At 43.5% G+C, this 13,287-nt stretch overlaps 1 protein-coding gene across 2 annotated transcripts in view; it reads right to left on the bottom strand.

Moving 5' to 3' along the window:
- CDKL1 (cyclin dependent kinase like 1) overlaps positions 1-13,287 on the bottom strand; it is a 55,512-nt gene that overhangs the window by 2,599 nt on the left and 39,626 nt on the right. The window contains exons 3-8 of one of the 2 annotated variants that reach the window (XM_055303879.1): positions 11,918-11,990; positions 9,416-9,506; positions 8,596-8,796; positions 5,849-5,931; positions 2,784-2,840; positions 1,421-1,576 (exon numbers count right to left, since the gene is read on the bottom strand). In XM_055303879.1, the coding sequence (XP_055159854.1) occupies positions 1,421-1,576; positions 2,784-2,840; positions 5,849-5,931; positions 8,596-8,796; positions 9,416-9,506; positions 11,918-11,990 (661 nt within the window). The remainder of the gene's footprint in view (positions 1-1,420; positions 1,577-2,783; positions 2,841-5,848; positions 5,932-8,595; positions 8,797-9,415; positions 9,507-11,917; positions 11,991-13,287) is intronic. The other variant, XM_055303880.1, reaches the window with a different exon arrangement.

The following is a 13,287-nucleotide window of genomic DNA, read 5'->3' as shown; positions in this document are numbered from 1 at the left end:
GGCAAAACTGTTCCCTCCAAGCTCCCAGAAAATGTTTGAATTTATTGTCAGTGTCAAATGAAAGTAAGGAGAACATAAATATAATTATACTACATGGCCTTAGGTATCTGAAAAGCAGTTACTTTTTAGCATTTCAAACAGTTGTATCCTTCCAGTCCTATATGCAAGACATCAACTAGTGGGTTTCCCTTCTTTCAAGTAGAAATATTCCCACCAAGACCCTTTACTCTTGAACACAAAGGAACAGCAAGCTAAGTGGTAACTCTGGGGTTGTGGGCCATTGTCTATTCTGGCCTGTATTGCTACCTGGGTCATACATGACAGAGGATAAAACAAAGCTTTCTTAATTTTGTAACTCAGGTCTATCTTAGGACCCCACAGTTCATGCTGCCCCTGATCCGTCAGATTGTCCATCCTCTTCTTTCCTCCAAACTTCACATACATACCCCCAGATGCCATTCAGCACGCTGTGTGTGTGTGGGGGGGGGGGGGCTGCCAAGGGAAAAATCATTTATAGAGGAAGGGCTACCTAAGCAGATCCAGAAGGGACCAGGAGTAGCCAACTCATCTCAGTCCATTCTCAATTACTACAGCTATGGGCTTACAACAGGACACCGAATGTAAGGCTATTTTGCGGACTTCATCCCAGTCCCGTTTCTCCACGGGCTGCCGTGGGCAGCGTGGATGCTCTCCTGTAAGATAGGCTGTCCTGCTGATATCACCGAGAGCACTGCTCGCCGCACCTGCCTAGCCAAGGCTGACGATTAGAAGACTGGGGGCGGGGGATCCCTGGGTGGCACAGCGGTTTGGCGCCTGCCTTTGGCCCAGGGCGCGATCCTGGAGACCCGGGATCGAGTCCCACGTCGGGCTCCCGATGCATGGAGCCTGCTTCTCCCTCTGCCTGTGTCTCTGCGCCTCTCTCTCTCTCTCTCTCTCTCTCTCTGTGACTATCATAAATAAAAAAAAAATAAAAAACAAAAAAAAATAAAAAATATATATATAAAAAAAGAAGACTGGGGGCGAAACGGTCCCATTTGGGGATGACCCTAGGAGGTCGGTCAACACTGAAAGTAACGTGATGACAGCGAGCTGCCGGGGACAAATCGGATTTCATTCTCCAAAGGACAAAGAGCACGCTCAGCGGGACTCGCGCCCGTGGACCTGCCTGAGACCTGTGCTCACGCCCCGGCCGCTCTGAGCGGCTCCGAGCCGCAGGGCAAGGGCGCCTTCGGGACCAGGGACACGGGCCTCAGAGGCAGGTGCGTCTGGCGCCCTTTGTCCTGGTGCTGGGACGGGGGTGCTGGAGCTGCAAGCCGCCGCCGCCACCTCAAGGAGAGGTGCAGACTGCACCAGGTGGCCGGCGTGAGACCACTCGAAACAGCAGCCCGGGGGCTTCTGCAAAGCAGTGCCCCACTTTTACCCCAGGCAGGTGCTTTCGGCTCTGTCGTAGGGTCTTCCTTGTGGGTCTGTCAAGTTCTTTGGCCGAATCCCCCGTTTCTCTCATGCTGTCAAAATACGGGTGCTGCAACAGCTGTTCACACGTCAGCCTCTCAGCAGGATTCATGTGGAGACAGCCCTGAAAGGACAGAGGAAGTCCCCATTCTTACTTCTTTAAATTGTATTAACTTATTCAGATCGTTTTTCTTCTTCTTTGACAGATCAAGCCCTTCAGGTGGGAACAGGAAGGGGGAAAAGTAGGAAAAACACACCAATTATGATTTCAGTTCCTCCCACAAATATTCCTAAATGGGTAACCACACAATAAGTAAATAGTTTCTAGAAATGGTAACAAAAAATCCTTTTCCCCAGGAGGCAGTTCTGTTGTGGAGGCAGTTGGTGCTCTGCCCTGAGGGAGTAGGAGATGATTTTTGAGCTTGTCTCAGCATCCAACTGGAATAATCCACTTAACCAGTTTGGTCCCTTGTACATACTTTGTAAAAATTAGGGTGGTTGTTGTTGTTTTTTTTAATTAGGGTTTTTATTTTTAAAAATAATACCTACATGTGGTAAAAATAAAATTCATACAGAACACAGCAAAGCCTCCTCACCACTCTAGTTCTTCCCGTTCCCCCTTCTAGATTCAGTTACTCCTTTTTCTCTGGTATATTCTTCAGAAATAGCCTATGCATTACAGGATAAATATGCATGCGTGGAATGAGAGGCATAATATACATGCCTTTATATTACATCATTCTTAACCATTTGCTTTGTCATTAAGTAGGCCGTAGGGCTCATACTTGGATAGATTAAATCTCACAATTACATACCCCAAGGAACTGTCTCAATTCTTAAAATTATATTATAAAGGCATTGGTAAATATACAGTTTGAAACGGATGGAACATGGATTGTAATTTGCACGTGTTTTACTTGGTACTCGACTTTACATAAGAGCTATATATATCTGAAAATCGCAGTTTTAAAATCAAAACCAACTTCAAATATACTAGGGGGGTTGGCTATTTAAATGGATCCTATGGCTCAACAGTTTTTGAAGAAAAGGATCCCTTGGTAAATAAAGCAAGTACTACCCTCTGAAATTTCTATTTTCTGCAAACTTAGACTTCAAATACAGAGCGTTGGGTTTATTTAAAATGGAAAACGCCTACAGATGTTTTCCTTATAACTGAATGTGAACAAAAATTGAAAGTCCACTTTTCAAAGGAGAAGGAGAATTCTAAAAGGAACACTTTTCCATTAGTGGAAACTGACATAAATCATTCAGACTCCCCAGTGACACCAGCTACTGTGTGCTTCCTGGTCTGTTAGAAGCTATGATTTTACCTTCAAGAGCCCGAGGGCAGGATAAGAGATGTTTGGAAATTTTAATTCAAGTGGTTCCTGTTTTAAAAAGAAGAAAAGAAAAGGGGTTTTATTTACAGTATGTGTTCAAAGATAAGGTGACCTCAGACTGAATGTCTTCTGAGTGAGAGAAGCATCTTCCTGGCACAACCTTTCTTGCCTCCTCCACCCTCTGCCCACCTACCTCCCAGCTGAAACAACCTCCTATGCCTGTTTCACAAGCTCCTTCTCTCCCACCTCCAAATTTCTCTTCTAATGTTCCTCCTCACCGCTCCCTTCACTTCCTGGAGAACTGACGCAGGTAGCAAATTATGATAGAACATTAATGAAAGAAGGAAATTCACTTTGTGTAGCAACTGTTATTTCCTTTATTCTGCCTCCATTTATGTAACTTGCCTTTCCTCAGAATAATTTTTGGTGTTTATATTGGCATTTAAGAGAGCTCCTAATTTTTGCATTTATTGACAGTTACATAAAGGAAGCTTCAAAATAGATTTTTTTTCCCTACTTAGGTGAACAGATGCTTCTAGGTTTTTCTGGAATAAACACTATTTCCTCCTCCCACAAGAGCCTGCTGTTTCCCTGTTCATCCTACTGTTTTTAAAAGAGTCTCCAGGGCAGACATTTGTCAATTTCCCTTTGGCCATATAAGGCTATTTTGCTCCAGTCACATGCTGGAGACAATCAGGAATCACAAGCACTATAAAGCAGGAGGAATGCTCAATGTCAGGCAGATGGACAGGCCAGTTAAAGAGATATGCCACTAACAGAGGCTAATTAAGGAGGGCAGCTGGAGTGCACTGTATGTAAAAGAGATGGCAGTTGTGAGTCCTGGCCAGAGTAACTGGCCAGGCTCATCTAACGAAATATGACTCTGGGTGCTATGCACAGAGTTATTCTGCACAGGGAACCAGCCCCCAACAACCAAATTCCGAGGGTGCACTTACTAATCACTGATGAGGGTAAGAGCTAAGAGCCTCTGTTTTGGAGCTCCCTAAGATCACCAGGAAAAAAAATCCTACAGCAGATTTGTATGAGAACCTTGAGAGTAGCCTTCTCCTCCAACCCCCACCCCCCTATCTTACATACTTCTCTTGCTATTTCTGTGTTAAATCTGAGCACTGCTGGGGGATTGACATGACACTGCTGACACTGCGCTCTGCTGTCTCAGCAACAAGGCCTGGGATGAGGCCGGCTGGTTGGCTGTGATATGAGGCCATCCTGCCTGCTTAGCTGGTTTCCCGGTGCCAGAAGCCAGCAGGCCTCCCTCTAGCAGGGTGAGCGACCGGCAGAGGGCCTCAGGCACAGATGTTGAACGCGGGCAGCCCCCGCACTGCTTCTTCCTGTGTTTCTGTCAACAGGAAATCCCCTGCAGGACAACCTCTGGGAAACCTTGGGAAGCTTTTTACATGGATGAAGCCTGGGTTGTTTCGGAGTCTTCACTGGTAGACGAGAGAACAGGAAATCACTAAGGGATATTTAGTGTGGAAATGGGAATGTCCAGGTCACAAGGGAGCCAGCTGGGTCACCTCCCATATGCCAGGTGTCATTCCTGCCTCTCTGGCCCAGCATACTCCCAGCATGACCCACTTTTCCTATTCCTAGTGGTGTAGGGGAAGGAGGCAGTGGGGAGGGTGAAAGCCTCCAACTGTGGGACAAGCCAAGAGGCTGAGCGAACAGAGAGCTTGAATGGAACTTGACAGAACTTCCATCTGGAAACTGAGCAATCGGAGGCTTAGTTTCAATTCAAAAGTACCCTCCTTAGACAGTAGAAACTCATGACTTCACAAATCTTAATTATGTTCTGAAATATTTTTGATTATAATACAGCCTCATTCGAAGACATTCAAAAAATATTTTAAAAACATAAGGAAAGAAAGAAAACACACCACCACAAAGAGATACCCAGTGTTAATATTTTGGTCTATATCCTGGCAACCATGTATTTCACAAATGTTAAAAGCTTTGCATGATTTTCCAGAAGTTGCCATGTTATTATTTTATTTATATATGTAAATACATGTATACATGAATTGTGTATTTATCAAACATTTGTTAATATGTTGTCAAATTATATATACTGTTTTATAGCCTTTTTTTTTAACTTAACAATACATTGGGAACTTTTTTTTCAGATGAATACAAATAAATCTAATTATTTGTACTGGCTATGTGGTATTTCTATTGTAAGAATATACCATAACTTACTTAATGAATCCCCTGCTGATGGAACACTAAAGGAAATAATTTCTATTGAAGAATACCACATATTTATGCCCCTAATGGTTTCACTGCAATAAATTCTTGAAAGTGGGTTAAGAGAATGCACATTTTAAATTTTTTAGTTTTAAAAAAATTGAGTGTTTTCTCATAAAGACATAATGTGTCTCATAGAGGACAGGTACCCAAATGAGGCTGCCCATGAAAGTTCATCACTGTTTCCTGTCATGGTGTGGGCAGTAAGAGCACAGTGGAGTGGGGCACTTGGGCAATGCTGGATTTTCCTGGAGAAGTCATTGTGTGAGCTACCTTGCTTCAACTGCTGGAAATGATGAAGAACAAAGGAGGTTAGAGCAAGCAGGTCTGCATTTCTGCATTTCTGTCCCACATGCTGGCTAGCCTCTGCTATCAGCAATTTCTTCTTCTTCTTCTTCTTCTTCTTCTTTTTTTTTTAATTTATTCATTCATGAGAGACACACAGAGAGAGGCAGACATGCAGATGCAGGGCTCGATTCCAGGACCCCGGGATCATGAACTGAGCCAAAGGCAGACATGCTCAACCACTGAGCCACCCAGGTGCCTCTGCTATCAGCAACTTCTATATTCTCACTGGAGGCAATGGTCTTTGAGCCAATTTGCCCCACCATTCTTTCTCACTCTGAGACTGACCTTCCAAGGCAGAGTGGGCCATGGGGCTCAGGCCAGTGAATAACTACCAAAGCCTAGCTAGCCCTGCAACTCCCCAGGTAACGAGAATGGTCACCACTTAGACACCCTGGTAACCTTGGCCCCAACAGGTAGAGCTCTTTCCCAAGTGGGTCACTCACCATATCTTCAGGGTCTGGAATTTTCACCCCACTGAAGTACTGATTCATGCTAAATACTTGTTGGTGCCTAGGAATGAGATCTCCTTCGGACAAGAAGAAAGAGGCGGGTAAAGTGAGATCAGTTAGCAAGTGCAGACCTATGGTTCCCCTCCATCGGTGCTGTTTCTGTATCTACAACCAATTAAGGCTGTAGTCTGCCCTTCCAGGCAGACGGAGGCACTGAGGCAGCCCCCCACAGCATGTGCTGAGACCTCAGGGGACTGAGCACTGTGTCAGGTGGACAGGAGGCAGCATGCATGGACATTGGAGGCAAAAGCTTCTTGCCCTTCAGGGAATCACAGGGTATTTGAGGATTCCAAATGGCTCAGAGGCACATATACACACACACACAAAGAAAATAATGCCTGTTTAAAAAAATAGCGAAAATGCAACAACTACAAAGCAAAATCGTATTAATTGAATTTGGATGGATCTATATGAAAGTGTTTTGGCCTAGCACTTAGAATGGTGCCTATCAATAAATGAGGAAAGAAGTGGGGTAAAGAAGAAGAGAGGAAGGAAGGAAGGAAGGAAGGAAGGAAGGAAGGAAGGAAGGATGAAAGGAGAGAAGGAGGAGGGATGGAGGGATAGAGGGAGAAGGAGGGTAGGAGGGAGGGAAGGAAGGAAGGAAAGAAGGAAGGAAGGAAGGAAGGAAGGAAGGAAGGAAGGAAGGAAGGAAGGAAGGAAGGAAGGTCACTCAGTCAGTCATGGAAGATCTAGCTAGAAGGAATACATTTCCAAATTGGAACCACCTTTTCTTGTTTCATCAGAAAAGCTGATGCGCTTTCACTTGGAAATCCCATTTTATCTGCTTAGAAACTAGTTACAATTTGATTCAATGAAACAAAATAGGGATTCCTATATTCTGGGGGATTATGTGAGGCTCACCTTTCAGCCAAATCAGCTAAAATCACCCTTGTGTAAAATTCTAGAGGTATTACACCTGAAGAGCAATTTTGTTCAGAGAATAAGGCACACCCAGACACTCTTGACAAAACAAAGTGAACAACCAAAACCTCCCAACCAGAGCCCTGGAAATGCTGTGACTGGACTGGAGTACCTATCCCAGGATATCAAATTGCCTAATTTTACTGATTGGTTTTGGAACTATATCTTTCACTGAAATCTAAAAGCTGCTGTCTTGCTCTATTTTGTACAAGCGGCCAAAATATACTCTCTCCTGCCTTGCCCTTGATCTCAGTGAGCTTCATCATGAGCACACTGCTTGTACCTTAATAACTTTCTTCCATCAGGGACACCTTGGTGGCTTAGTGGTTGAGCATCTGCCTTTGGTTCAGGGCATGATCCCAGAGTCCTGGGATCGAGTCCCACATCGGGCTCCCTGCAGGGAGCCTGCTTATCCCTCTACCTAAAGTTTCTGCCTCTCTCTTTCTGTCTCTCATGAATAAATAAATAAAATCTTAAAAAAACAAAACACACAACTTTCTTCTACCAGAGTGCTGGAAGCGGGGACATGAAGAAGGTGCCCTAAAATCATTGGCGGAAACAGCAAAGGAATGCTGATTGCACCTGGAAGTGTTCCAAGGTGCCTTACAGGTCACTTAAAAAACCTGTCAGCAAAGACTTACAGCTTACTGTGTGCAGACACTGATGGAGGATGTATAGAAAGTAAGACATTAGCTCATCCTCAGGTAGCTGACAGGATCTTTGGGAGATAAAAGCACAAGACAAGACAGGGTGAGGGCAGGTGCTGCAAGAGCTTAGAGGAGGAAGTTTGCTTTAAACTGGGGAGTAGTAACTTAACTCCCCTTTTTTAGGCTTTTTTTTTTTTTTTGAGAGAGAGAGAGAGAGAGAGAGAGAGAATAGGACCGCAAGCACAGGAGCAAGGGGAGGGGGAGGGGCAGAGGGAAAGGGAGAAGCAGACTCCCCACTGAGCAAGGGGCCCAATGTGGAGCTTACTCCAGGACCCGGGGATCATGACCTGATCCAAAGGCAGATGCTTAACCAACTGAACCACTTAGGTGTCCCTAAACTCCCTGACTTTTGAAGGGAGCAGTCACTGCTTATATATACATCTTTTCATCGATCCCTCTCCAAGTCTCTCTTCTCCTCTTCCCTCCCCCATCATATGGCAAGAATAGAAAGACAATAGTTGACACCAGAAGATCCAGCCTTTCTTCCTGACACATAGAAGGTTTTAGAATCTTCTTCTATAGCATCTGAATGATGCAATGTAGCCTGGCAGGCTAGTGGGAAGGATCTCCAAAGAATGAACTACTATATCATAACAAATGAAATACAACACAGTTGCATTCTGTAAACTGCTAAGCCCTTACAGAAATGTAAGCTTTTACTGTTGCTACGATTATTATTCAGAGTTTAACTTGATCCAAACTATACTGAAGAGAGAACCTTGTGTCCTTTTGGACAATTAGTATGAACTCACAATCGTTAAAATTCTTTTTATTAAAACAAATGTGAACACTTTTTAAAAGTAATCTCTATGCCCAACTCCAGGCTCAAATTCACAACCCTGAGATCAAGAGTCATGTGTTCTACAGACTGAGCCAGTAAGGTGCCCCCAAAGGTGGACACCTTTAATGAAATTATTTAAGTAAGGCTCCTAGAGTACCCCTCCTTCGTAACTGTAAATAGCATTGAATGAGACTGGGAACTTGGCTCTGTTCTATATCGACATGGGTAAAACTATTCAGTTTCCCAAAAGGCATGACAAAAACACTACTTACCCAAGGTTTTCCGAATCAGATAGAGCTGATCCACATCTGATTTTCCTGGCCACAGAGGTACCCCTGACAGCAGCTCAGCAAAGACACAGCCAATTGCCCAAACATCTACTGGGGGGCCATACTGTGTGTCCCCCACCAATAGTTCTGGGGAGCGGTACCACCTAGTAGCCACGTAGTCTGTGTAGTAGTCACTGGGTCCAGCTGGCCAGTGATGGCACATGGAAAATAGAACAACGGAAGACTGGAATCAAAACTGAGAGTGGGGGAAGACCTAAGAAATCAAGCTTGTGTCCCATCTTATGGCTTTTCTAAATCAATGGTTTCTCAATACTGGTTGCACATCAAAATCAATTGGAATACAGTATTTGTTAAATTACTAATGCTTGGGCCCCTTTCAGCCCAGTGAAACAAGAAATTTTGGGGGAGAGTCTGGGGAGGTATCAGTATAGTTTTTATAGTTACAGCTTATAGTTTCCCCAGTTGATTCTAATCCGCAGCCAAAGTTGAAAACCACTCTTCAAAAATAGTACTTCTGAGAAGTGCTATCTTAGTGAAAAAAAAAAAAAAAAAAGAAAGAAAGGTAGAAACCAGGAGAATAATATACTTTTTAATAACCACTTTCCTGTGGTATAATTTACATATAGCATACATTTTTAAAACACTATATGTATCTACATATTTTCAGTAATTACAAATTGTAATTTAGGGCAAGCTCAAGCCCAAAATATATAAAAAGTAGCATTCTATAGCATCTAGAGCCTTTCTCATATAAAGAATCTTTCTGTCTTTTACAATTACTTAAGGAAACATCAACACTTACTCAAAAGTCGGGCAAATCCAAAGTCACAAAGCTTAATCACTGAATGTTTTGTGATGAGGATATTTTCTGGCTTCACATCTCTATGTATGCACTAGTCATAAAAATCAAAACAAAAACAGATTATCAAGGAGCAACTATAATATACGGGATTATGAACTCATGAATATTTCGCAGACATTTGAGAAATCATTAAAACCTCTTACTGGTCTTTTGGATAAAAGTTTTTTGGCTATTTTTGCTATTTTGCAGCCTAAAATTAATCTAGTACCATATTCATTATGGCCCGAATCATCCCAAATTCCTAAAGGGCCCAAAAAGGACCAAAAAGGAAGAATGGAAAAAAATGAAAGTAGGGTAGCCTGATAAACAAGTAAGGTTTTAGTATAAGTATACCCCCATGAAGTTTTCGTGACATGTTTATACCAAAAAATTATGATGGTTTATCTGAAATTCAGATTTAACTGGTGCTTGCTTGTACGAACTCTGGTAACCCTAGATGAAAGGGAAAATGTGAAAGACTCTGGGCGAGGCCTGCATCATGGCTGCAGGAGCTGCAAGTTGATGCATAAGCAGAATTCACAGATCAGTTGTTTAAGTGAGAACAGAACACGGTCCGCCTGGTAAACAGGACAAGCCCTGGGTCTGCTGAGATAAGCTAGGGAAGAGAAGGGCGGGAACCAGGAGCTTGCCAAGAGACCTCCCTTCCAGCTCTTGACATTCGTCTTGACAAGATAAACAGAGTAGGCAGCGCTTAACCTCTGGGGAGAGTCGCTAGATGTCAGCTCTGTCCCACACACAAGTGTTCTTAGAACTACATCCACCCCCGCGGGATGTGGCCCCCATTCCATAATTTAGACTCCAGTCACCTGTGGTTTCCAAACCACAGCTGACATTGTTTAACAGGCTAATGTTAGAAGAAAGTTTATGACTCTTCACATGATTTTCTTATTAAATAACAATTCTCTTGGCAAAGAACAAATCAACAACCTAATTAAAGATTACATAAAAACAACATTTGGGTCAAAATCCTGTTCAGGGTTCCTAATACTCCTTCTTCCAAGCGTTTTCCTCTCTGGAGAAGAATGTTGGATCCTGCTGGAATCTGAGAGACCCTCTTCAGCTTGTAGCTAAAACCCTGGGGTATTCTTGACTTTCTAGAATTTGGAGAGAGGACAGAGGTTCTTCTTGGGCTTGGCCTACTTCTCCCTCCAAAGGACTTCCAGGGTGGGAGATCAGTGACAGTGTTTCCCCATGAGTATTACTCTGGAAAATTTGGGGGAGAGACAATTTCTGAATTATTTTTTTTACTATCTATCTGGTTCTCAGCAATTAATGGCTCTGAGATCGCCATTCTTTTACCACTGGCTTCACATACTACTATAAACGGGTACACCCATGAATATCACGATGACAGATGGTCAGAAGTACTTGCAAGCTAGAATGTGTTCCAATTCTGTTCTGAGGATTCTACACAGGTTTCTGCATCCTCCCCATCAGTACATGTGGCTGACCAGAGCTTCAGGGACTCTCCAGGAACGGTGAGTGGTATGTGTTGTATCTGATTTTCTTCACCAGGGCCTTTATGAGGTCTCTCTTGCTCCTGCATCCTAAAACCTGCTTTCAGGAAAGTGCTAACCTTCACTTGCTATAAATAGCAATGTAAGGTGTCCACATTCCCTAGAATCCATGCATTTTGACCAGGATGGTAGCCTTCAGCTAGGTTGAGGCTCACTAGGGAGAAGTGCTGGCTACTTTCATATTTTCTACTTCTCAGGAGGCAGCTTCAGGAAAAAATCATTTAGAACAGCCCAGGGCAGGGGATTTAGCCCCACCAGCTAAATTGACCCTGGCAGTAGATAAGATGACACACTGCAGGCAAGCTGCCCTGGTGGCCAAAATGAAGCTCTAATATTGGAATCTAGCTTCTGTGTGCAGGGAGTGGGCAGTGTCGTACTGGAGGGAGCAGCCACCTTCCCAGTATCTGTGGCAACTCATCTCATGGGTAGCAGCTTGCTGTGCCTCCTACCCAGCCTCGCTATAGCCAGGAGTATCAGAGGTATCCACTGGGCTGCTTTGCTCCAGACATGGTGCTCATATCTCACCAACACAGACACTAACATTTGAGCATAGTGCTTGGGACTATACCTACTGCAACTCAAAAGGCATGAGCCACCTGGGGTTCCCCCTCCCCAATTCCAGAGCATCTTGACGGTCCCAGACCAATACAGAATTCAAGCAAATGGGATTCTACTTTAAATCTGAGTAGTTGCTCATCAGTATAAATCTGTAACTTCTTCCTTAAAATCATAAAAACACATCTTTTATGTAACCTGAACAAGAATGGCTAGATTGGTATTTTTAGCCTCTACTGACCACAACCAGGCTTCTGAAGATTTGAGTGAAAACCTATATCCACAAAAGGAGGATATAAATTTTGTACAAAGGCTCTACCTCAGCTAAAAGGCAGCTTTCTGATTTTTCAAGGATGATCATGAGACTTACATCGTGTTTATGGCAAAAATTCACAGCTTGCAACGTCTGCCAAGTTATGTTCTTCACAAGATGTTCTGGTACCCTAATAAAAATAAAGAAGCGACACAAACACATTCTTTAGTGTAGCCATGGAATTCAGCTCAAAAATAGAAAAAAGAAAGTAAGACAAAGTAAGACAAGCTTAAATAGTGACATATCCATCCAGTCATCTAAGGCACAGAGCAGGTCCGGAGTGGGCTGCTCCAGGCTCAGCATACTGCTGGGTTCTAGGGATGGTGAGGTAAATACAACAGCAATACAAACATCTCCTTCTACAGGAAGAGACCATGAAGACTCATGGGGTTTCCACAAGTATTTATGTCCACCTACCTCAAACACCTGTGATGCCATCGGAAACCGCCTGCTAATTTGAGCTTCATTTCCACAAGAAGCTTTTCATTGATGGAAAGTTAGTTAATAGATAGTATAAAAGATGTTGCTATTTTTTCTTTTTCTTTTTTTCCAAGTTGCCCAAACTAATGCCTTGAGACAGAATTCATCTTTCATGCATGGGCACATGGTTTCTCCAGACTTGCCAGGCAGCAATTTTTTTAGGTAATGAAAGATTTTACTGCTGATAGAGGTCTACATTGCACACCACGTAACAAAAGTGAATAATAATTTAAAATTTACATGGGCATCTTGGTTCTTTCCCCACACTGCTTCTCTCTGGTAGCGAGATGCATTCCACTCCCCATCTTTCTGCTCTGTCTTCACTCACAGTGTCTAAACTTGGTGGCACTGCTCCCAGCACTTCTTCCCTGACACTCAGCTTATATAACCTAGGTAACCAATAGCCCTAGCAGATCCTTCACGTGAATTAGAAAAAGGCACCTTGGGGCAGCTGGGTGGCTCAGTTGGGTAAGCATCTGCCGTCAGCTCAAGACATGATCTCAGGGTCCTGGATTGAGCCCTGGTCAGGCACTGCTCAGTGAGGAGTCTGCTTCTCCTTCTCTCTCTACCCCTCCCCCTGTTTGTACACACACTCTCTCTCTGTCAAATAAATAAATAAAATCTTTTTTAAAGGAAAAGGTACCTCTTCTGGGAGCATTTAAAAAATATATTGAGCAATGAGTGAAATGACTACAGAGTATTTTTAGAACCCCCCGCCCACCAGCTGGACTTACTGTTTTTATGAAATAAACATTAAACAATGGTGTTGTGGTCCTCAGGCAGAACTAATAAGTAAACCAGAGAGGAAGCTCTTGGGTAGTTGTGTTAAAGTGACCAAAACAAGTCACTTCTAGGCTCTGGGAAGGGGCTACAAGGCCACTGTTGTCACAGACCAGATGTTCAGGAAATCCTTTCAAGAAGATCAGAGGACGCTTGAACAGAGGATG

This window comes from Nyctereutes procyonoides, unplaced genomic scaffold (genome assembly GCF_905146905.1).
Source record: "Nyctereutes procyonoides isolate TBG_1078 unplaced genomic scaffold, NYPRO_anot_genome, whole genome shotgun sequence".
NCBI lineage: Eukaryota > Metazoa > Chordata > Mammalia > Carnivora > Canidae > Nyctereutes > Nyctereutes procyonoides.
This window is presented reverse-complemented; position numbering and strand designations above follow the sequence as displayed.